The 26,092-nt window shown below is 39.5% G+C and overlaps 1 protein-coding gene across 4 annotated transcripts in view; it reads left to right on the top strand.

Moving 5' to 3' along the window:
• Nucleotides 1–16,241, top strand: part of ppfia4 (PTPRF interacting protein alpha 4) — a 142,206-nt gene extending 125,965 nt beyond the window's left edge. For all 4 annotated transcript variants that reach the window (XM_079582139.1, XM_079582138.1, XM_079582137.1 and 1 more), the window contains exons 22-31: nucleotides 1,934–2,134; nucleotides 3,564–3,626; nucleotides 6,405–6,431; nucleotides 8,798–8,973; nucleotides 9,123–9,220; nucleotides 11,756–11,931; nucleotides 12,981–13,049; nucleotides 13,211–13,400; nucleotides 13,704–13,800; nucleotides 15,845–16,241. In XM_079582139.1, coding sequence (XP_079438265.1) covers nucleotides 1,934–2,134; nucleotides 3,564–3,626; nucleotides 6,405–6,431; nucleotides 8,798–8,973; nucleotides 9,123–9,220; nucleotides 11,756–11,931; nucleotides 12,981–13,049; nucleotides 13,211–13,400; nucleotides 13,704–13,762 — 1,059 coding nt within the window. In that variant the 3' untranslated portion in view covers nucleotides 13,763–13,800; nucleotides 15,845–16,241. The remainder of the gene's footprint in view (nucleotides 1–1,933; nucleotides 2,135–3,563; nucleotides 3,627–6,404; nucleotides 6,432–8,797; nucleotides 8,974–9,122; nucleotides 9,221–11,755; nucleotides 11,932–12,980; nucleotides 13,050–13,210; nucleotides 13,401–13,703; nucleotides 13,801–15,844) is intronic.
• Nucleotides 16,242–26,092: the final 9,851 nt, after the last annotated feature.

The following is a 26,092-nucleotide window of genomic DNA, read 5'->3' as shown; positions in this document are numbered from 1 at the left end:
TGGTGCCCTGTGCTTTTCATCTGTTTCTGCATAAGAATTGTGTGTATTTAATATTGCTATCACACATTTTGCATGTTCATGTACTATGATCATAGCATGACAAAGTGCTTCTTTTTGTCCTCATGGCAGGGTGCCGACATTGCAGTGACACCACCCCCTAGTGCAGGGGTGTCTAACTCATTTGGGTCGTGGACCGAAATTCAGGTCCCAGGGCAGGTCGTGGGCCACATACAATGTAAACAGGAAAATACTATTGAGAATTTTTTCCAATTTTTCCAATAAATGAATAATTATAATGAGCTGTGATTTGGCCAAAGCCAATAACAACTGTTTGTACTTGTGTTGCACCTTACAAGCCTGTGTCACAAGTTTCTCATACAAAGTGCTACATGGTAGTAATTATTCATTCACACCACACTCAGTGTTGGTGGTGGTAAGCTGTTACTGAAGCCACAGCTGCCCTGGGGCAGACTGACCATTTACCACATGGCTACAATGTGTTGTTCATATCCTGATCTCTTATTGTGCCAGTGCCCACTGCTGGACACGTTTAAAAATCTTTCTCTTTATTTAATTTAGGCTGCCCCCTAGTGGCTGGAATAAGCATTCTGGCTATTCTTTTAAAGGATCTATATCCTGCTATTTTAGCCATTCCAAAGTTAAGTATAGGCATTTATATGAATGATTGTACCTCTACCACTATGGAGCACTCATTTTTGTGATAAATATAAGTGTTTTCTGGAGGTATTTTTCAAACCCGGAAGACACAACGCTTCGATTCAGTTAACTCCGCCCCCTCTCTCCGCACATACTTTACCGTAATATAAATAAACAGCAATAAGTGAAGTTACTTCACGATGCAGTTATACGGAGTTGACATCTGCAACACAGCTTCATAAATGGCTAACACACAGGCTAATATGCTAACACACAAGCTAACCCGCGTTTGGATTGACTCACCCTCTGCTCCATCGCTGTTTACATTATGGGACTCGCGTTGGTTATAAAAGTTAATCCACTTTGGTTCTGGCGAAGGTTCACCAAACATCCATCAGAGACAATCACAGAAAAACAATATTTTGGTGATCGCTGAATCCCGGAGAAAAAAACAACTTCTGACGGGAGTGGCCTCTTCTTTAGGAAGGTTGAATCATAGTCACGTAGCCAAACGCGCTTCTTTTTCTCTGTGACATTATCGTTAGTTCAGAATGAAGAACAGATGTGTCAGAATAGGTAACGAGCTCCATCTTCACAGCTGCAGCGCAAACATGACTGATCTGTTCAGACGCGATGTGTTTGTTTTGGCCTCAGCTGACCTGGAAGCACCTTTTTTTCCTTTTTTTTTTTTTTACCTTTTCCTTTATTTATTTATTTATTTTTTACAACAGAAATAATGAAAAGGGTGGTTTACAAATTAAAATCAGGCCGTAAGCATAGAATTAAGACATTACATTACAGACGTCGAGCACTTCCGTTCCGCTGTGACGACACAACTGAGCAGGTCAGTCGTTCACCAGGAGAGGGCGGAGCAGTTGCTCATAGAGCAGGATTCAGGAGGATTACTGAGAGCTGCGTGAATGAAGCCACAAACCACTCTGGGGGTGTTTTTGATAAGGAAATAGCATAACAACATGGCTAAAAGCTCTAAAAAGTCGATTTTAAAGTTTTTTAAAGTAAATAACGTAATTAGGGAGGAGTGAGGAATGACTACTAGGTCTATGTCCAAACCATGATCATACACAGGAATAGAAATGTGTCAAAACAGGACTGAACCTGCCTAAACAAGGACTAAACCAAGACCAGACCAGGAACAACCCGGGATTAAACCAAGGACTAATACAGGACTGAACTAGGATCAAACGAAGATCAAGCCAGGACTGAAACAGGATTATGTTTTAACTCTCTGTCTCTCATATTTGCGGTCTTCCCTCAGCTGTGGGTGGGCATGCCCGCCTGGTACGTGGCCGCCTGCAGAGCGAACGTCAAGAGCGGCGCCATCATGTCCGCCCTGTCCGACACCGAGATCCAGAGGGAGATCGGCATCAGTAACCCGCTGCACAGACTCAAACTCAGGCTGGCCATACAGGAGATGGTTTCCCTGACCAGCCCGTCCGCACCCCTCACCTCCAGAACGGTAAACATGTCAACATTACACAGCAGCGATCATAACAGGAGAGCTAATGGTGTTTCCAACATTGTGGCAACAAGTGGCAGTCGACCCATGACCAAACGCTCACTCGCTCGGCTTTTTATCATAATGTTGGAAGCAAGTTATTCTCATGCTAACCTCAATCAGATGTCAGATTCGTACTAGAAATCTCCGATGATCACCTTGTATGTCCACTAATATTGGCATGTTCTGACATCTGACTATATTGTACCACGTGGCTATAATGTGTCCCTGGTCTTGTATTATGTGCCCTCTGCTGGACACATGTGGAATTCTCTCTTTTTTATACATATTTTGGATGCCCCCTAGTGGCTGGAGTGAGCATTCTGGTTATTTCTTTACAAATTAATAACAGGAGACTTACATTGCATTTGTGCTAGCTATATTAACTAGCTAACTAACTAACTATATTTTTGGGCGAATATAATGGCATCACTCAACTATTTTGTGTGTCAGAAAAAAATGCACAAAAAGACTTGAAATTGCTGTTTTGGCTGAAACTGTACAGACTTTCTTTGCTCAAAAGTTGCCCATTGTGTCCACTTAGCTTTTGAATTAGGGCTGCAACTAACGCTTATTTTGGTAATCGATTAATCTACCGATTATTTTTTACGATTAATCGATTAATCGATTAATCGCTTGGCTGTGAATGGTGTATGAAAATTGTGGGGTTTTTTTTTTCATTTTTTTAATCACATAAAGCTAAAGTGGCATCACTTAAAGTGGCATCACTTAAAGTGAGTGTTTTTGGAGGCTCTTAGTGCCAATTCTGCTTTATGATTGGATGAGACACAGACAGATAATTATGAAATGTTCAATGTACAAAACACTAAAGTCCCTAACTTTAAAAACAAAGTTGGTTTCCATCAAAAATAAAAAAATGTTAATGTAATATTTGCTCTTTTTAAGTCTGTGTTTACTAGAAAACGATTAATCGATTACTAAAATAGTTGACAGCTATTTCAATAATCGATTAGATGTTTCAGCCCTACTTTGAATATTGACATTCCTGCAAAAAGTATTGTTCAGATAGTGGCACTGTACAGTAAACAAAGTACCGTAATAGTATGGGAATCAAAGTGACTACTAAAGCTTTTTTTTTAACTTTTTTTTTACTTTTTCTTCATTAACAGCATCCTTTTTTGGTTAATATTATAAAAAAAGAATCTTTTCCCGTCAAACATGCCAATATTAACATAGGCCACAGAGGTCAAATTGCATGTCATTACTACCAAATTTAGCATCATCCACTCCCCACCCCACTGTTCACTGCACTGTCGGACCTCTCCGGGACCGTCGGTAAAACTATTCTTGTGTTTCGCTCTGTTTCTGTGCACTCTCCCTATTACTCCCCCTGTTGTTGTTGTTGTTGTTGTTGTTGTTTTCGTCGCAGTCGTCCGGAAACGTGTGGGTGACTCATGAGGAGATGGAGAACCTGGCTTCCAACACCAAAGCGGTCAGTACCATCTGGGACATCCCCCTGCTCACGGAAACACTTGCCCCTCCCCGTCCTGCTGCACTGGCACGGCCCAGCACTGGCACGCACAACTCACGGAAAACTCCCTCCCTGACCTCACTGATGCAATCTGCTGCTGAAACTATTCCTACTGTACTATCCATATTTGTGTACATGGTTTACTAACAGGGCTTGATAATAATCGACAAAATCGGTTTCAATTTTTATTGATTTTTCAGTTACAAAGATTTTTCAGATGACATTTGAGTAATATAGTTATTGGCAAAAAAAGTCTGCAGAAATTAAAAATGTTGCCTTATTTTTGGAGATTAATAAGTTCATTAGATATGAAGTAACTCAAATTTTGTGAAAATATGACTTAAGGTTTTGTAAAGTCAGCTCAAGGACATGCTTTCCAATGGTGTCTCCCAGAAAGGAAATGATCATATTTGTATTAGTCATCTTTAAGCAGGGGCGGACTGGCCATATGTCCATTCTGGAAGAGCACAGAGGGGCCACTGGCTCGAGGGCCACCGGTCCCGCCTCAACCGAGCTTTACCCAAATCTAAAAGCTAAAAAAGAAAAGCATCAAAATAGCGAGAAAAAGAGAAAAACACGGACAAAAAAAACAAAAAATAATAGAAAAAATAATTTTAAATTCAACCAAAGAGTGACAAAAATTCAACAAAAATGTGACAAAAACTCAACAAAAATGTAACAAAAATGTGACAAAAACTCAACAAAAATTGAACAAAAATTGAACAAAAATGTGACAAAAACTCAACAAAAATGTAACAAAAATGTGTCAAAAATTCAACAAAAATATGACAAAAATTCAACAAAAAATCAACAAAAACTCGACAAAAATTTGACAAAAATTCAACAAAAACGCAACAAAAATTCAACAAAAATTCAACAAAAATTCAACAAAAATGAGAAAGAAAAAAAAACATACAAAAGGTGACACAACACAGCAACAGTGCGGGGAAAAAGGTCAGTTTTGTGGGTCTTAGCTTTCAAATGAGGTGTTACACAGCCAAAAGAGGACAGAATGCATTTGGTTTAGGCGGGTGGTAAGAGGTTAAAATATGTATTTGTGGAAGTGTCACAATTACGCTAATTTGGGCCAGGCTGGTCAGAGTCCAGGGCTGTTTTTTAGTCCCAGTCCGCCCCTGTCTTTAAGGGATAAAACTAGTAAAAAATGTCCATATTGACCAATCACCTGCCATGTCTTACCTTAAATTGTAATTTACATTTGGCTGCGATGTTACTAACATTACTAACATGCACGTGTCCAATGATGGTGTAGAATAGGGGTCCCCAACAGAATCAGCTCGAGGTCAGCAAACTTTTCTTTCGTATCTTTCGACATTTGTCCAGGGTCTCGACACATGCAGTCAAACATGAACACAGGTTGTCTATTTACAAAGCAGAGCTGATTAATTAATCTAAAATGTTCATATTGTTTAATATAGTCTCAGAAATTAAGTGGACTGAAGTATTGAGAGGATGAACAGGCTTTGAAAACTCTGAAAACTTTCCTTTTTAAGAAAGCTTATAATTGTTGATGTTTTTTAATGTGTGTGTTTTCTTGTAGCACTCTGAGATTCTCTGAATGAAAAGTGCGTTACAAATAAAATGTATTATTATTATTATTTGGGGGTCCGGGTCTGGACCCAGGTCCACCAGTTGGGGACCTCTAGTGTACAAGGCCGTGGGAACCCAGGGTGCTGAGGGCGCTGCAGCACCCCCTGGTGGATAGTTTGTGAACTGCAGGCAATATTAACTCCTTAACTCCCACCTGAACCGAGCACATTTTCTCCAGCTTTACCCCAATCCAAAAGCTTCTGGAAAAAAGGGGAGAAAATAGCAACAAAACTGGGACGAAAACAAGGATGGGAATGTGACAAAAAAGTGAGAAACATTGACGAAAAGTGACGAAAAATTGATGAAAAAGTGGCAAAAATGTCACAAGAAATTGACAAAAAATGACAAAAAAATTACAAAAATGTGACAAAAATGTGACAAGAATGTGATAAAAATTTGACGAAAAATTGAGGAAAAAATTGACAAAAAAGTGATAAGAATTTGACAAAAAAATTGGAATAATTTGACGAAAAAGTGACAAAAAATGTACAAATAATGACAAAAATGGACAAAAAAAGTGAGAAAAAATTTGACGAAAAATGTAGAAAAAATGGACGAAAAAGTGATAAGAATTTGACAAAAAAATGTGTATAATTTGACGAAAAAGTGACAAAAAAGTCACGAAAATTTGACAAAAATGAGACGACTGCCCAACAAAAAAAGTGATGAAAAAAAATCTGATGTGAGGAAAAAGATCAATTTACTTTTGTAGGTCTTAGCTTTCAAATGAGACGTTTACACTGGCCTACAGGATTTGGGTAAAGCTGAACTGGAGAAAATGCTATCGCTTCAGGTGGAGGTAAGAGGTTAATAAATAGGATTTATGCACAGAAAAAATATTTTGGGGGTAAATTTTATCCCTCAGCGCCCCCTAACTAAAACATCTTCCCACAGCTCTGCTAGTGTAGAAAGAGGAACATGATGTCAGGAAGAATAGTCCATCATATCATGTCAAAATAACTCACTTTTACCTTATAATAATAATATTACTCCTATTCAGCTCAATTATCATATTTGTATTAACTGCACTGGCCGTTTTATTTCCGCAGACCGTGACTCTCTTTTTGTTGTAACTCGTATGTTTTTGCATGTTATGACTTACTCCGCTCACTGTTGTTTCCTGCTGCTCAGGACAATGAGGAGGGCAGCTGGGCTCAGGTAGGTTTTTCGCAAACACACTCATTGAATACAGGAAAGCTATTACTGCAGTGTCATTCATTCTCAGTCCTGCTGATCAGAGCAACTCTTTATAATGAGGCATACGGCATTTACTAACCAGTTAAGGCGAGACACTGCAGGTGAATAGGGAAAAAATGTATATTTACAGATATCAATTTGAAACTGTTGCTGTAGATCACTGACATAAATGTGAGAAAAAAATACATTGCAAGTTTTCTGTCATTTTATCTTTTCATATAAGAACAAGGTGTTTTATGCCTAAAAATGCCCCAAATTTCCCATCTTTTCGGCGACAAAATCTGAATAACGGAGCTACATTCAAATTTATGGTTTCATTTTATTGAGAAATGAGTTGCCAAGACTTTTTCAGAGGGGATTTTGGATTTCTTGTTTAGTTTTCAAATAAGCTGTTTTTTAGTGGAAAAATTTGTAAAAAAAAATTATTTTCGCCTTATTTTTTGACATTCAAAACTCAATAAATGGGGCTTAGGGATTAGATCATAAAAAATCCCTCAGAAAAAATCATCCAAGTAATGTTCAGTCCAAGGCTGGAAAATCTGAAGTCTTTAGGTCCGACTGACGTGGACATAGTGTCGCCACAATGACAGAAAAATGTGTTTTGAGAAAAAGGCCCTTGAAATTGCATTCTCCCATATAAGTCTATGGGGGAACATTGAATCAGTGCAATATTTAAACATGTTATTGTGAAGATTAGGCATATTTTCTGTTTCCGGGTGAAAGCTTGTATGTTCAGAGACCAATTTGGCCCAAAACCTGAAAACTGAAAAAATTTAGTTTTGCCTGCAGTGTCTCCCCTTAATCCTGGAGTAATAATGGCAAACAATAGACTAATTATCAATAAATGTTTAGGAATCTGTGTTAATGATGTATATACTTAAAGTTGTGTGTCATTTCTAAATATTTATGAACAGGCATATTTGTAGCATATTTGTGCACACAATATTTTTGGCTAACTTCCTGTTGGCCAGTGTAGGGCACAGACTACTTCCTGTCAACGTTAAAAGGTAGATGAAAAAGAAAAATAAGATCGCAAAAACAAGAAATAAACGTAAATAAACGTCACGCCAAGTGTGTTTCAAATCATCTCGGTTTGTGGCGCAATTTGTTTGCATTAAATAAACGCTAGCCTTTAGCTTCGAGGCTAAATGGAGTCTCCTCCGGTAAAAGTTTTAGTTTAAATGATCCAAAAGCAGCGTGTTTTCTTAGTGTATTGTAGCGTGTGTTTAAATATATATTTATTTCATCACAACATGGCGAACTCTCCACAGAAATAAAACAGACAGGAAACAGTCGTTACACTGGAAAGTTAGCATCATGTTGCTAACTTCAACTTGTGCTTGCAAAGGCTTATTACTCTTTTGTAGATACTTTTTTTTTCAAGTGACAAACAATTTAAATTCATTTCATTAAGTCTTTTCTCACAAATGTTTATTCATAAGTCATTCATAGTTGTGTTTCTTTACATTTGTGTCATTATGAAGTGTTACTGACTCCATTCTTTAGCCGTAGCAAACGCTTAAACCTGGATTTGTAATAATATTGTAATAACATGTCATATATTTAGGTTTATTGCTTGTTTGTTTTAGACATGTGATAAAAACATGGGATTCAGTGGGCTTTCTGATTGGACAGTTGGCAAAACAAAGAAAATGTATTCAAATAAATCCTATTTGCAGTAGATGTTGTCTGCCGTTTGACGGTAGCAGAGCTTCTGTTTATTCCACGTAACATTTTTAACAATCATGTACAGGTTTACAATAAAATAAAAATACAAATAATGTACACAATCTGTAGCCTTTACTCATTAGAATTACCGTTTTAGATTCACCAGGTCAAGTTACAGCGCTGCCATGGCAACCAGTCTGCCGCGCTAGCATTAGCTTAGCTCGAGTTCTGGCCAACTTACTAAAACACTTCTAAATCTACACAACGGCCAACCTGCCCCACCAGTAGGTCACAAATCAAATAATTTCACACATTTATGTACTTCACACATTACCTGCGAACACAACATGACAAAAAACGTAAATGTTGTGCGAGATGTAGCAGAGCTTCTGTTTATTCTACGCAGACGCCCGCAGTTCACGTGAAGGTACCTCCCCCTTGTGGTCGATTGTATGAATTACACTTACTGCAAATCTAAAGGGCTGGCTCAGTATTAATGTACTTTAAAAAATAAATAGAAATAATACAAGGGAATAAACAATGATGAATATGACAAAAACACACCAATGATGGAATATAAAGAATTTTGAGGGGTGGCCTATTTTCAGTAGTTTCTTTCTATGTCCATTCTTTGTTATCCCCACATATGTCCTGCGTAGACTTTGGCGTACGGCGACATGAATCACGAGTGGATCGGCAACGAGTGGCTCCCCAGCCTGGGCCTGCCTCAGTACAGGTCCTACTTCATGGAGTGCCTGGTGGACGCCCGAATGTTGGACCATCTCACCAAGAAGGACTTGCGCAGCCACCTCAAGATGGTGGACAGCTTCCACAGGTGAGCGCTGGACAAATTCATCTGTGCATTTGTTTGATGGTTTATTCGTCCGGTTAGTGTGACCTCCTAGAATACTCTGACCTACAAACGTTGTACATTGTAGGTATTGTTTGTTTACGAGGGGTTTTTGTGTTCGTGTTGTAACCCAGGGCCAGTCTGCAGTACGGGATCATGTGTCTGAAGAGGCTCAACTACGACCGCAAAGACCTCGACCGGCGACGGGACGACTCCCAGCACGACATGAAGGGTGCGCTGTACAAACATATGTGTTTCACTGTGGTTTTCTGTGCACTGTTTATTTGTTTAGGTTTAGGCTGTAGCTCAGGGCCAGCTAATCTTCCTTTTACTGTAATGGAGCTCAAGAGGCCAGCCACCAGACGGCTTCCGGAAGTCAATCATTCAGAATTTGATTTTGACTTTTTTAGAAAGCTTTATAACAAGAGTTTAAAAAATGTTTTATAAATCAGTCCAGTGGTAACTCATAAACACACATTTTAAGTGAATATTTATCAAAAACAATAAAAAACAGTTCAATTTTGACAGTAGAAAAGTGGGTTTGTGTGTAACATGGAGGTATCAACTGGCAGGTCAGGGTTAGAGCTGGTCACCCTAGGTCACTGTAACTGGGACTGTAATTTGTAATTTGACAGTTACTAACAATCTCTACAGTGCGTCTGTGAACCTGTTGCCTCCTGTTTCCAGTGACATCGCATATCAGTCCTTCATGTCTGTCCTAATAAGCAGTGTTAATTTCGTCTTAATTTTAGTCAAAGTGATATTTTTGACGACTAAAATTGGACTAAACCTAAATCAAAAGTTTCTCATGAGACTAAAACTATGACTAAAATGTCCTGATATTTTAGTCGACTAAAATAAGACTAAATAAAAATGAAAGGGAGAGACTAAAATCATCCAAACTTCTATTGACCGTCTGAAAGAGCCTCAGATCATTTAAATTCTCTGCCAAATGAACAGGTCTGAGATTTATTCATGTGGAAGCAGCTCCATGAAGTCGAGGACCACAATTAAATATGATTATAATGAATATTATAAATATAAGTCGACTAAATTTGTCTTCATTTCAGTCGACTAAATTGACATGCAATTTTAGTCGACTAAAACTAGACTAAAATTGAAAAGTTTTTTTGACTAAATCTTGACTTGAATTACATTTTAGACAAAAGACTAAGACTAAAACTAAATTAACACTGCTAATAAGTCTGCTTATCTGGTGTTTGGAACTACTGAAGCCCACAGAGTAGTCTTGCAGGAAGTCTTATATTTAGAAATTCTAATTTTACTTATTAATTTGATAGCTAAGCAACACATAGCGCCATATTGGTATGTAAAAAAGAATATATATACAGTGGGGAAAAAAAGTATTTGGCCAAAATCCAATACAATGTCTATGTGAAACTGACCAAATACTTTTTTTTCCCCACTGTATATAGTTGCCAAAACTTGTATTGAGTTGACAAACGTCTACACTGTTGTTGTTGTTATTCATTCACTTCATACTTGTTGGTGGTAAGCGACAATTGTAGCCACAGCCGTCCTGAGGTAGACTGAAGGAAGAGAGGCTGCTAATCTGCATCATTGGCCCCATTCATACTGGTGGTGGCTGAAATGCCTTGCCAAAGGACACAATGACAGTCTTCACCTCCGGGAACTATGACTTGAACCAGCGACCCTCCCGTTATAAGACAACCTGCTCCTCCACCTGAGCCACTGTCGTCATATAATGAGCTCTCATGAATAATTGACTTTGATGTTCGATATCTTCAATGAAAACTCTAAAGTGACCACCCTTTCGGACGTATCGTAAGTGCCGCCACCTCCTTGTCCTACCGCAGTGTCAATTAGCCTTAAGCCGGTGGACAGCTGCGGTCCGGACTGTCCCAGCGCCAAATGAAAAAAGGCCTAAAATTGTATGATCCTAAGCCGCGCATACCAAGGCTGTGCACACACTCTTGTATGGGGCGGATTGCCCTCGCGACCTTGGGTTTGAAGCCGCTCGTGCGTTTTGCTCTCAGCTGTCCCGGACCATCACTGGGCTAATGTTTGCCCCCCCAACCCCACCCCTGGTCCCAAAGCCCCAGGGCAGCTGCACTTTAAATGGACAAAGGGAGTGTGCCATACGTCTGACACTATGTGGATATAATCTCTTTATGTCGAGCAGGGGGGGCGCAAACCACGGGCGAACTGGTGCTGCGAGGCTCACAAGTCTCTCGCCTTTTAAACTTCTAATGTGCTCAATTGACTTCGAGAGCTTTATGTGCGCTTTTAACAGAGTTTCAAGGTTGTTGGCGCTTCAAAAGCATTTTCTGGGTCACATTCACGCTTGCTGGAAGAAAACAAACGGCAAATTGGCTTTTTACTTCAAACTTTAAAGGAACAGGCCACCATTTTTACATACTGAGATATGTTCTTACCTGAGCTTTGACGAGTTCTTTAGGACCTGTCTGATCTTCCCCCGTGCCTTCAGTCACGTAAACACAGCGCAGACGGCGTTAGCATTTAGCCTCTCCCTCTCTCCACTATAGCTCCAAAACTGGTCAAGATAGAAGCTACCAAGCTCTTCCACGTTTTCCCTATTTAAATATGGTTACGTGAAGTGTTCCACTACAAAGTATAATTACACAAAATTAAACAATGTGGCTTTTCTGAGCGGATAAAAGGGGGGACTAATAATTATACCAGGAGTAGTTCGAAATCTGCGCAGTAATCTTCACTTTACTGTGCGGATGCCAAATTAAACTCACCTCTGTGTCTCCCTCTGTAGACGTGTTGGTGTGGACGAACGAGCAGGTGATCCACTGGGTGCAGTCCATCGGTCTGAGGGAGTACAGCGGGAACCTCCTGGAGAGCGGGGTCCACGGAGCTCTGCTGTCTCTGGACGAGACCTTCGACTACAGCAGCCTGGCCCTGATACTGCAGATCCCTATGCAGAACACACAGGTACTAACACTATTCATTCAAAACAACCGGGACAGATGATGACTTAAGGCGAGACACGGCAGGTGAAAGTATTGATTTTTCACGCAGTGGTCGAAGTGGAGATTTTTATCTATTTTCCTCCCTTTACATCTTAGTTTTCATGTCAGATATAAAAATGACAAAACTCACCCGCATGATGTTTATTTTATGATGTTTTGTCTGCGAGGTGGGGGCAACCCGGAAGTAGCTGCTGCGCCGCGTAGAAACGCCGTCTTTCAAGCGGGTTTTCATTCATAAATATTGACAGATTTTACATCCACGTGTCCTGCTAAGGGGCCCCGTGATGACGCTTTCACCCAAATATGGTATTTTTCCTCCAACGAGACGCCTGGTGCGGAAAAGTCGGAGAACGGGCCGCGCATGTGCACTCGCTACAAAACTTCAGGGCTGGTTTTCTCTGAATGAGAGAAGCCGCACTCGGGCAGAGCCTGAGCCCTTATAGAAGCTCCCACAGACTCCAAACTTTCCAGTCTGAGACCTAACAATATTTTGAAGGTTTTTTCAGAGGGATTTTTTAATATCTAATTCCTAGCCTGATTTATTCAGCTTTGAAACCAAAAAAACTGGCAAACAGGTTTTTACAGATTTTTTCACTGATAAATATCCAAAATCCCCTCTGAAGAAATCTTAGTTACTAATATGTCAATAAAATAAAACCATACATTTTAATCTGGCTCAATTCATTATTTTGATTTCTTTGCCCAAAATACAGGCAATTTTGGCAATTTTGATGCTCAAAATGCCTGACAGAAAAAGTGCAATACATTTTTTTCTCATGTTTATATCTGTAATGTTCAGCCAAAGTTTCAAATTGATATCTCTACATTTATATTTTTTCCCCTATTCACCTGCAGTGTCTCGCCTTAAACAACCTTACTGTAGGACTACGAATGCAAACTCTACTACTGCTTCAAATAATCCTACGGCAGCTTCAAAGCAGAATGGACTATACACAATTTTTCTGTAAAGCGTATTAAAAATAACTTTCCTATTCATTCTATTTTGTTTAGGCTCGGCAGGTTTTGGAAAGAGAGTTCAACAACTTACTGGCCCTCGGCACAGACCGCAGACTGGAAGAGGTAACCAGCCATTACGTCACAGTATTACAGTTTGTCCTCTACCCCATATTTCCACACACAATTACAAAACAGGCTTCCCTTGACTAGAGCCGACACAGAGCTTTTGAAATCGCCTGACAACATGTGTGTGGCTTGATTCTGTTTTTCTCTCCCCCCCACAGTCCGGAGACGATAAGACGTTCCGCCGCTCTCCCTCGTGGCGTAAGCGGTTCAGGGCTCGTGAGGGGGGGACCGGCCTGGGCATGATGGCCGGGTCCATGGAGACTCTTCCTGCTGGGTTCAGAATGCCCTCCATGTCCATGCCCCCCAATGTGAACTTGCACATGCACAAGAAACAGCTGCAGCCCGAAGGTAAGGCCCAAAGCGCAGACTCCAGCACAGCTATGTCGGCCATGTATAGTTCTGGTTTAGTCTTGGATTAGAACAAAACATTTTGAGTTTTGCCTGATTTAGTCCAACTGGAGAACGATCATGGTGCAGCCCTGATATGAACTCTGATTGGCCAACTGCAAAATTCACACATTTATATTCAGTCAAATAACGTGTACTGCGTGTTTAAATGACTAACCAAAGACGCCCACAGTTTTGGATTGCCTCTAATATCTCGCATGCTGTTCTGTTTTCGCTCTGGCCGCACCTCCTTCTCTCTCTAAGCCCCGCCCCCAGCTCCTCCAAGACTTGACCCCTCGGCGGTGAGGACCTACTCGTGCTAACTCTCTCCGCTAACTAACAGGAGCGCTAATGCTAACAGGTAAGCTAACTACGCGCCTGAGTCAGGGTGACTGTCTTAGTTTGGGATCTATTTATGGTTAGTAGAGTTGGTAAAGCGAGATGACGGTTGTGAAAATGTAACTTCCCACATCCCTCATCTTTCAAATCCACGTAAAATCTTATTTCGGCAGTCACAATTTGATATTAATTGTCTAGGAAGAGTCCCAAAAGCAGATATCCATGATGCACGCAAACTGCAGTCTTATCCAAAAGTGAAAGCTCAGGGAAATCATCTGATCTGACTTTCCTTTATGTCTAAATTATTGGCCAGTTCAAATACATGATAGAAATAACTTGTTAAAGATACTAAAATGTTGCCATTCAATTAAAACAACGCAAGGATAAATCATCAATCAATCATCATTATTTTAGAATTTCATCTTTGAATTCTGCCGCACTGCGCAGACACAAGGGCATTGACTTTCACATACCTCGGGGATGGGAAGCCCTGCTGTTGCCAAGATGCCGTATGGACTCTGGGATATATTTCCCGATTTGTGAATGGAGTAGGACTTCTGTTCGGTTTGGAGTTTGCATGCTCTGAACTGTGTGTAGGTGGGCTTCCTCTAAATTCTATACAATCCCAAAAACATGCAACCTCTATGGGCGTTCACAAACTAGAATGTCATGAATCTCGCATGGAGGGCAGCGGCCAATTCAACTCTATGGGAGAGAAATGTTTTCCCTGATCATTATTTGGGAATGACTGGATCCACAACCAGCCATAGATACAGACGCCATCTTGTCATAAAAGGGGAAAATAGAATCATAGAATAGAATTTCACTATTTTTAGCCATTTTCTGGCGAAATATAAACGTATTTATCACATAAAAATAAAGTCAAGTCTAAATCAGGTCCATATGGATGTATATTCACAGCAGATTGTTCAGTAGAATCAGAAAAAAACAGCAGTTGTAGCAAGCGCTAGCTAGCGTTAGCATTAGCACGATACTAACATTTTTGCTGCGTCCGAAACGAGCAGATTGGTAAGAGCTCTTACGCCAAACCGGATGTGCGTCAGCGTCCGCCATGGCAAGTTGCTTCCGAATTGGTAAATCAGTTAGGAAGTAGTTAGGAAAAGGAGCCTCGATGCTAACTATCATAGCCACTTTAGCATAGGGACCTCTGATGCTAACTAACCGGTGATTAGGAGCTATGTGCCATCCCACAAGCCACTGCGCCAACTTTGCTACTGTAGTTTTATGAAACAGCTGTTGAAATAAAATAACACTAAAGGGAAATGTTTGGATCATTTGGATTTATTTTTCTCCTTAAATGTCTTTGTTTGGACACTATGTTGTTGTTGGACACTGTACAGTAGGGGGCGACATGCACTTTTGTTTGGCCTGCACTCCACCAATAACTTTAAAGAAGAAGAAAAACAGCTGTCGGTGATGTCACTTCCTGTTCCCCTGTTTAAGGACGGACGGATTGTTCAAAATGCTGCTGAAGCTCTAGTTCCCTAACTGCATAGATCTAACAGTCGACCCCATGAAAGGTTAAGGATTTAGTTGCTAGTGTTAGTGCTTAGAGGCTACACTTTGATGGTTTCAGACGAAGCCATAGCATCATGTTAGCATTCTCCGTTTTCTCATATTTATGGGCTGTTGAACCTCCTCTCCATGTATTTTTATCTTTATTTAGTAGAAAACAATATTCATAGTTCAGCATTTGTTAAAGTAGTTTTTGGAGGAGCATAGTGGTTCAAAACCGAGAATGCTAACATGATGCTACATGTTAGTATACAAATGCTAACACTAGCTAGCGCTTGCTACAACTGCCGTTTTTTGACCTTTACAGAACAATCTGCTGTGAGAAAATATCCACATGGACCCGATTTACACTGGACTTTATTTGTATGTGATAAATAAGTTAATATTCCACCAGAACATGGCTAAAAAGAGTGAGTTAATCCACCGCCTCTTTAGAGTGTTGTGATGTGATGTTAGCGCAGTTGAAGCATCCAAATGAATCCTCTTTCTGTCTTCCTTCACATCTCTCTCTTTCTCCCTCTCCTCTTCAGTGCATTGTCATTACCTGTATGGACACATGCTTGCGGCCTTCTGAGAGTGACATGCCAAATCCGAGGTTTTTTGGGGGGTGCTCCCAGGGGGGGAAACCTTCCTGGACTCCTCCTCCGGCCCTCGATCTTTTTTCACCTCTCACCTCTCGTTTCCGGACACGTGCAATACAGCGGCCGAACCTTTTAGGGAGCGCTGGCTGGCTGCGCTCCTCTGTACAGTTCGTTTCACCCCAGTCGCCTCAGTGTTGTGGTGTTGTGATTATGTCCCCCCCCCCCCCCCCCGATTCCTAACTCGGCTGTGGGTTTTCCGATCCGGGTTTGTTAAAGTCTTAGAAGTTGTTTCCCAAAGCTCCAGGATCCTTCTTTGGACAAATCAATGTTATAGTCTACTGCTATAGGCCTAATCCATCTGGCAACTCAGAAAAAGCAAGACATTTGCACTCACTAAAAATTGTACTATTTTGTGTATAATATTGTTTATTCCCCCTGGTTCCAACAGAGGGCGCTCCGAGCAGCACATGAGAAGTCCTGACTAGAGCTGGGTACAGTCCTTTTCTTTCTTCAATACCGGTACTTAAACGATGCTTGGTTTACGATACCGATACCTGTACGATACTTTTTCCGATTCCTTTCCTATTTGTCATAAATAACCACAAATTTATAACATCGGGTTCATCTCCAGTGTCAAGAAAAGCGTGGGAAAATTGGGAATGATTTTGGGGGGGGGGGAAATTGGAAAATTGGGAGAAATTGAGGCAATAATGAGGAAAAAATTGGCAAAATAAATTGGGAAAACATTTTGAATAAATTGGGGGAAATATTAGTAATCAAAAATTGAGGAAAATTGAGGAAAATGTTGGGAAAACGGGGGGAGGGGAATCAAAAATGGGGAAACATTTTCAAAAATTGAGGGAAATGGGGAAAATATTAGTAATTTAAAAAAATAGCAAAAATGATAGGGAAAAATTTGGAAAAAGAGGAAAAAAAAATGGCAAAAAATTATTTAACTAATTGGAAAAATGGGGCAAACATTTGGGGGGATTAAAAATCTAGAAAATGGGAAAAATAGGGAAATGAAAAAAAAAAACAAATAATGAGGAAAAAAATTGCAAAATAAATCGGGAAAACATTTTGAATAAATTGGGGGAAATATTAGTAATCAAAAATTTAGCAAAATTGAGGGAAATGTTGGGAAAACGGGGGGGAAAAAATAAAAAATGGGGAAACATTTTCAAAAATTGAGGGAAATGGGGAAAATATTAGTAATAAAAAAATAGCAAAAGTGATTAAATGAAAATTTGGAAAAAGATTTAAAAAAAATGTCAAAAAATAATTTAACTAATTGGAAAAATGGGGCAAACATTTGGGGGGATTAAAAATCTAGAAAAGGGGAAAAATAGGGAAATGAAAAAAAAAAAAAATAGGACTAAAATGGGAGAGGGGGCTGTCCCTGGACCAACACCATGAAAACTTGGGTCTAAAGAGAGAAGGTCTTATTTTTCCGTTTTTTTTCGATGCCAGTAGCACATGAACTTTTTCGATACAATGCCCCTCTTGGAAAACAAAATCCATTATCAGCATTATTAAAGGCAAAATGTTTTCAGTGTCCATCCACATTGGCCGTGTCCTTACAGGAAAGCAGAGGAATCATATAAGAGTCAGGTGAACTATTCCGAGTGTTTACAATCGTAGTGGCAAAGAGCACACCGCAGAGGACATATTTAAACAAACAAAATGGAAACCTATCATCATCAAAATGTACACTTAACATAAAGCAGACGTTAGGACTTTCTCCGACTGGTTCCCCGCATCATTGTCATCTTTCAAGGTCTCAGGACTGAAGCCTTTGCCGTAGACGACTCTTTCTGAAGGATCCTGGAGTTCTGTTTAGGGAACAACCGTCCAAACCAGCCTGTCTACACTTCCTGCTCCTCTCTGATTGGTCGGACATCGAACCACATGACCAGAAGTTATTTGGACTTAACTTTTCAGAGCCCGTTGCACAGCGCCCTCGACCGGTTATGCAAGGTATTCCTCCTTTACCGTGTGTACATAAAATGGATGACTTATGTTTTTTATAGAAATATTATATATAAATATATATATATTGGAAATATCTATGGAAAATGATATACTATTGCTGTATGAACCCTGATGCCCTGTATTGATAGTGACTGTTCTTTCTCTCTTGCTTTCTCTGACTGTGTCTTTGCTGTGGCGTGTTAAAAACGGTGGAGGACTCTTCACAGGTTCATGGGTCCAATTTGAGACGTTCTTCTTCTTCTTCTCCTCTTTGCCTCCGAATGGCTCTCTCTCGTTCTCTCTCTCTTTCGCTCCTCTCTCTTTCTGTTTTTTAACACTATGTAGCCATTACCTCTCCTTTGATCTGCCTCTCACGCCTTCTGTACCGAACATAGACAGAGGAGGAGCAGCATGACGCTTTTATCAACGTAACGGTTAGTCCGAGAGGAGCCTTATCCATACATTTCAATTACGCAGGAGGAGTTACAGCACAGGCCATCTCCAGACCGTGCACGTCTTACTCTCAACCTAAATCATTCACAGGCTAAACCTCCAGCTAGCCACTCCTGACCAAAACTTTACAGTATTAGCTTTAAGACAAACTCGTTTATCTATCTCCGTCAGCCAGTGATCATCTACCAGAAACTGTCACGCCGAGTAATCATTGGAAAACATGTTTAAAGAGGCGGCGTTCTGCTTTTTCCTGGTATTCGGTCACCACGTCAAACACATCTTCATCACTATCTTACGCTTTGTTGGTTAGAAAATGCAATATTGATCTAAAACAGCTGAAACAAAACATCAGGTAGTTTCTGATCCTCGAGCGAAAATGTTATCTTTCATATTCTTTGAAAAAAAAAACAATTCTGCCAGGATATGTAAACCTTTGAGAGGTGGAGAGACCGGAGTCAGACTGAAGTAAGTGCAGCACTTTTCGCAAATAAAACACACAAAAGCCAAAAACCTGGTGTAGGTCTGGAGCAGTGTTATTTTTGACAACATATTTTAATTTAGTTTTAGTCTTTGTCTTTTGACGAAAATGTAATTCGATTTTAGTCTAGTTTTAGTCGACTAAAATTGCAAGTAAATTTAGTCGACTAAATTTAAGACTAATTCAGTCAACTTTGCATTGATAATATTCTTTATAATCATATTTAATCTTGTTCCTCTGCTTCATGGAGCTGCTCCACAAGAACAAAGCTCAGAGCTGATCCTTTGGCAGAGAATTTACATAATATGAGGCTCTTTCAGACTGTTAGTAGAAGTTTGGATGATTTTAGTCTCTCCTTTTCATTTTTATTTAGTCTTATTTTAGTCGACTAAAATATCTGGACATTTTAGTCATAGTTTTAGTCTCATGAGAAACTTTTAATTTAAGTTTAGTCCAATTTTAGTCGTCAAAAATAACACTTTGACTAAAATTAAGACTAAATATTTTAGTCGACGAAATTAACACTGGTCTGGAGAAGGATTGAACTGTTCCTGACAGAGGGGTGTCCAACAGGCGGCCCGCGGGCCAGATGATTCAATCCGGCCCATGACTTGTAGAGCACAAATGAGTATGTAAAAAAACAAGTCAGTCTCTAGACCATTCATGTGCGGACTTTTTTTTTTTTTTAAAGCAGTACTAAGTAACGTGTTTACCTTAATAAATCCTTTCCGTAGTCCCTGTGGGGGTGATACAAGTGTTTATGGGATGATTGGAGGGTCTTTCATCTCCCCCTGGTGTCTCTGGACAGAAAACCATGTTTGCAACCTGACTAACACCGGACCGGAGAAAGCAATACACACTAATGGAATCACGAAGAAGAAGCTAACAGGCTAACGGGCAAAGCTAACTGCGGGCTAGCGTCACTTTAAACAGTATTTACAGCCAAGTTTGAGTGAAAAAAAATACTTCCATTGTATAATTGGATGCACAGTAACCCTCTCTCCCTTCGCCTTTCCTGTCAGCGTAGTATTTACTCTACAAGACAATTAATAAGTTAAAAAATCGTAACTTGCTACTACACCTGCAGTTGCGCTTATGGCCTCTAGGGGGAAGAGTTACTTAGTACTGCTTTAAGAAATAACCGGAATGCTAACTCCATGTGTCCAGCAGAGGGCAGTGACATAATAGGAGATCAGGATATAAACAACTCATTATAGCCACATGGTAACTGGACAGGCTAGTATTTTCCCAATCAAAACAGGAGCTTTTGTTTATGGACCCCGGTGATACACAGGCGGTATATTTTGGCCCCCAAGGAAATGAACTTGGAGACCCCTTGCCCTAGAATATTATGTGATGACATTGAAAGATTAGCATAAAAATGAGCCTTGAACTTTCATGTGTGGTTTGTTACTCAAAAAAACAAAACAAAACATTGATTCATTGATCCATCAGAGACATTTTCAAAAGATTTGGTCAGATGATTGTAAGGATTGGTTGAAACCATATTTCTCACCATGAACTCCGTAAGCCGCGCTGCTCCTCTGCTGTCTATGGTACCACTATGTAGCCTATAGTCCTAGTGAGAATCCTTTAATCGGACGTGTGTCTGTGTGAGTGACGCGCACAAAGGTGATTCCACAGAGCTGTGCGTTGGAGAACAAACCCCAGCCATGATGTGACTTTCTTTTTGAAACTGTGAATGAATCGTGTGAACTCTGTAGCTCCACCGAGTTTTTTTTTTCTTCCTCTCAAAGAACTGTAAACTGCTGCTCGACTTCAGCCAATGAAATCACTGCTCCACCAGACGGACGGACGGACGGACAGACGTATCCGGGCGTTTTTTTTGGAAAGCGGACATGTTTGAAACTGGGCTGTGTCCGAATTCACTCCCTAACCCGTCCAAACCTGTCCAGTAGGTGGCCTGGTGTAGTGGATTTCACCATTCGATCAACGCTTTTCAACTCCTAACACTATTTGTCTCAGGTTATCATGTAAAAGTGCCCAGACGAAATAACACATAATTGTCATAACTGCCCACGTATAAAAGGTTTGTACTTTAACAACTTCGACTCAGAGTTAGTTAGCACTAGTTTTATTTTCCTTTGACAATGCTGATTTAAAACAAGCTCTACAGCAGTGGTGGAAGGTTAGTGCTAGATCGTCTGCTCCGGGAGGGACAGTCTGCTGTGAAAACGTGAGATATCATGACACAAATTAAGGTTAGGGCCAGGGGAATGGTTAACCTCTTAACTCCCGCCTGAACCGAGAGGATCTTTTTCCTCACGTCATCAGGTTTTTTTTCCAACATTTTTTTGTTGGGTATTCAACTCATTTTTGTAACTTTTTTGTCATTTTTTGTCACATTTTTGTCATTTTTTCGTCCATTTTTTCATCCATTTTTAATCAATTTTTTGTCACATTTTTGTCATTTTTTTGTCATTTATTTGTCATTTTTTCGTCATTTTTTCGTCAATTTTTAGTCACATTTTTGACATTTTTTTGTACATTTTTTATCAGTTTTTTGTATTTTTTTTGTCAAAATTTGTCACATTTTTGTCATTTTTTCGTCATTTATGTGTCAATTTCTTGTGACATTTTTGCCACTTTTTCATAAATTTTTCGTCACTTTTTTGTCACATTTCCATCATTGTTTTCGTCTCAGTTTTGTTGCCATTTTCACAGCTTTTTTCCAGAAGCTTTTGGACTGGGGTAAAGCCAAACTGGAGAAAATGTGCTCGGTTCAGGTGGGAGTTAAGGGATTAACTTTAAGGATTAGGATTATTTGTATTTTTAGACAAACCAACTCATAGATCTATACAAAATCACAGCAGACCGTCCCTCCGGAGCATACGATCTAGCACTAACCGGGGTGGAGCCAGGGATTTCCCTGGACAGGACGGGGCCTTTCTGCGTGGAGTTTGAGCTCTGGTTTTACAACAAAAAAAAACATGTACAATGGGTCAGGATGAACAATGTGGGGTCAGAGGATCGGCTTCTGTCTGTCTGCTCCAAGGGAAACTGTGGTGACATACATAAATTACCACCACGACCATGTGTGGAGTGAATCGTAGATACCAGTACTTTAACGATACTTGGTTTTCGATACCGATACTTCAACAATACTTTTTTTCCAATACCTATACTAGAATATTTGTGTAGAACAAAAAAGTTAATGTGTGGAAGATCTGCAAAATGTACAATATTGGGTTCACCTCCAATGTCAAGAAATGTGTTGGGGGGGGAAAAAAGAAGAAAAAAAAGGGGAATAAATTGGGTGGGAAATTGGAAAAAAAATAATAATAATAATAAAACAAAATTGGCAAAAAATATGGGGGAAAAAATCCAATTTAAGAAAACGAGAAAAAATTGGGACAAAAGTAAAGAAAAAATTCTGTACAAAAACAGGGACATATATAAATAATAATAAATAATACATTTGAGCTGAAACAACTAAAGGCTCATTCATACTTCACAAAACGCAATAACTTCTTGTTCTTGCACCCTGAGCTGCAGAACAAAATGAAGTCAGTTTTGCCCTGTCGCCAATGAACTGTCTTCAGTTACAAAACATTTCCACGGCGACAAGGCAAAAGTGGCTTCATGTTGTTCTGCAGCTCAGGGTGCAAGAACAAGAAGTTCTTGCGTCTTGGGAAGCATGAATGAGCCCTAAGTCACTTCCTTTAATGCTGTCCCTGGACCAACTGCATCAAAACCTGGATCTAAAGATATATTTATTCATCTTTTTCAATTCCTGCCTTCGATATTTTTATTCTTTTGACACCAGTTGTACCTAAACTTTCTTCCGACACAGAACTGGTATTGTTTAACAAAACCGAATAAAGAGAAAATTGCCTACTCTGCGTGAAGCACATTGGGGGACTTGTGTCATGTGAAAAGCGCTGTACAAATATAGATACAGACGGCATCTCGTCATAGAAGGGGGCGTGGCTTCGCCGAGGGGGAAAATAGAATCTTTAGAGACACACAATTTTTCACTCTTTTTAGCCATTTTCTGGTGGAATATCAACTTATTTATCACATAAAAATAAAGTCAAGTGTAAATCAGGCCCATATGGATATTTTCTCACAGCAGATTGTTCTGTAGAAGTGAAAAAACGGCAGTTGTAGCTAGCGCGAGCTAACCGTTAGCATTAGCCCGATGCTAACATGTAGCATCAAGTTAGCATTCTCCGTTTTTTATGGGCTGTTGAACCACTTTGCTCCTCCCCATGTCTTTGTATCATTATTTAGTAGAAACAATGTTCATATTTCAGCATTTGTTACAGTAGTTTTTGAATAATTAGAGATAACTGAAATATGAACATAGTTTCTACTAAATAAAGATACAAAGACATGGGGAGGAGCAAAGTGGTTCAACAGCCCATAAATACATGAATAACGGAGAATGCTAACTTGATGCTACATGTTAGCATCGGGCTAATGCTAACGGTTAGCTCGCTCTAGCTACAACTGCCGTTTTTTCACTTCTACTGAACAATCTGCTGTGAGAAAATATCCATATGGGCCCGATTTACACTTGACTTTATTTGTATGTGATAAATAAGTTGATATTCCACCAGAAAATGGCTAAAAAGAGTGGAAAATTGTGTTTCTCTAAAGATTCTATTTTCCCCCTCGGCGAAGCCACGCCCCCTTCTATGATGAGATGCCGTCTGTATCTATACAAATAAGCTTCCCTTTCCTGAGGGGCCACTGTCACCTTGGCCCCCCCTTCTAGCTCCGCCACTGCTCTGCTGAAGTCAATGGTAATCATTTTCCCTCCTGATACAGTAACAGTCAAAGTCATTGGAAAAGTGATTTAAGGGAAACAATAGCTGAACAATTCAGGTAAGAAATATCTTTGTTTTTGTGAAATCTAATCAACATAAAACAGACAATTCTAGAAGTATTTGTAGTTGAGGAGACAGATATGAACAGCTGCAGGCTTTAAAATAGAATAAATATCAGCTGAAATGATACTTAAACACCCTGCAGGACATTCGAATGGGGATCTAGTGCATTTAACCCTGATGTCTCAGAAGATGACGACTGTTTTACAAATGCAATAGCTCCCTGGACATCCGTGTTGCTCCACACTTTGCTTCCTGTGCGATGAGTGAGTCTGGACACAGCCTGGAGAGTTTTCGCGGGACATGCCTGAACTTGTCCCGTCACTTTCACATTGGGACCTTGGATAAACCTTTTGGCGCTGGGACCTTTTTTTGGAGCGGTTTTCCCGTCACTTCCTAAAAGAGCAGACCGTGTCACAGCGTGGTGAACCAGTGAAGTGCTGGATGGGTGTACAATTTTCAAGTTTGTTTTCTTCCTTTTGTTTGTTTTTTTTTGTTTTTTTTAAAGTGTCTAAAAGGTGTAATGTGCTATGTGGCAGCTATGAGTACCGTGTCTTTATTCCAGGTGTGAAACAAACTGCTGACAAATCAAGATTTTATTATTTGGCTATTTAAAACGGAGTGTACTGTATTTATGACACTATATCGACATAAGTAAAGCTGTTTTTTAAATAATTTGCGTGCCTTTTTTGGAGCCTTTTGGATAGAGAGTGTCTTCTTTTACCTACAGGAAACTACAATACAAATACAATGCAAGATTATAAAGATTATACTCTGAAGCTACTCCACTCACCTGGATTGGAGTGAGATTTTAATTTACAACCTTTAGATTTTGGTTCTTAGTTTTTTTTTTTTTTTTTATGATTTATTTTATTTACTGAAAGAATACAAACTCTCGCTGAGACTTGAACAAAGGCTAGGGGGCGAACAAGGCTCTCAAAACACAAAGAGAGCATTCAGCAAAGTCAAATATTTACAAGAATGGAGCAAATGCTTTTAAAATAAAAGCAGAGGCTGATTGTCCGTGCAGTTTTCCAGTCTTTTAGTGTTTTTAGGGAGCTGTAAAACATTTTAGATTCATTGATAAAGCAGGGAAAAGATGGCTTATTACCCCTCCATTTGCAGCAGTGAATATGATATTTAGCTAAAAGCACAATAATATTAACAACATCTGATAATGAAGGGTCCAAATTGTCCATATAGAGCAAAACGTGTGATGATTTTGGTTCTGAGTGCCACCATAAACCAAGAGTCTTAATTAATCTGAGCAAAAAAGTGTGGACTCCCATAACATTAAAGCCTCACTGTGTAACATTTTCGATTCTACTGATGCCAATACATATGGAAGCCCGTTTCCGCCATGTTAAAAAAATAAAAGTCCAACAAGAAGTCGAAATTTCGAGATTTAAACTCGTAATTTCGGGATTTAAACTCCTACTACGAGTTTAAATCTTGAAATTTCGACTTCCCGTTGGGCTTTTATTTTTTAACATGGCGGAAACGGGCTTCCATAAATACAAAACATGTTCCTGAGCAGATACTTTTACAGTGGGTAATCAAAAAAAACGAATTTGTATGAGGTCCTAACCTAAATGTCATATTCGGCTGCTTTCAGTGGACGTCTCCATGGAGACGAGCTAGAGACGTCCCCTCTCCCAGTAACATTATAACTGTATACAGTCAGAGGTGAGCTGCTCACGGCAAACACACAGGTTTGTTCATTTTGCTAGTTGTTTTTCCATTATTTATCATAAAAAATATCTGTAATGAAATAAATGCTTGTATTTTATTCGTTTTTTGGTTGAAATGTTGCACAGTGTGGCTTTAACTAAAAAGACCTCACAGTCAGTGCACTTATTTGGCCCAATGGTTAAGTCACAGGGCATGGAAAGTTTCTCTCCTGTTGTGAGGCTGTTCGACTCCTGCCTGTGGGTTGCAGTGCTTTTGCGATCATAATTAAATATATATAGCCAGAGCAAGGGGGCGCTATTGCACCCTTTGTCTCACTTGATCTGAGATTATGGCATTATAGCCACTGTTTGCAGTCGGTCAAGGTAAATTGATTGACCAATGAAACCTATAGCCCACATGAGTTTTTGTTTCATAGACAGAAAACATTACATTTATTGAAAATTGTCTTTATTTAAAGATCAGAAAATATCATTTCAACAATTTAACATCTACAAAGACACAACAATCTTAGATATAAAAGTCAAAAATAATTTAGCAAAACGTTAAAAAATAAAATGGCACAAACCACTCTGTAGAAAAGGGAACGTATTTACATCACTATAATAATAATAATTACCAGTTTTAAATTAAGCAGGTCTTGGTCAAAACTGCCATGGTACACAGAATATATTATTGGCCCCAAAAAATAAAACTCATGAATTACTTTAAGCATAAAAACACACACAAAATAAAGGAAAGATTTGGGAAAGG

This window comes from Gobius niger, assembly GCF_951799975.1.
Source record: "Gobius niger genome assembly, chromosome: 24".
In the NCBI taxonomy this organism is placed as follows: Eukaryota; Metazoa; Chordata; class Actinopteri; order Gobiiformes; family Gobiidae; genus Gobius; species Gobius niger.
Note: the sequence above shows the minus strand (reverse complement) of the source record. Positions and strands in the feature narration are given on the sequence as shown.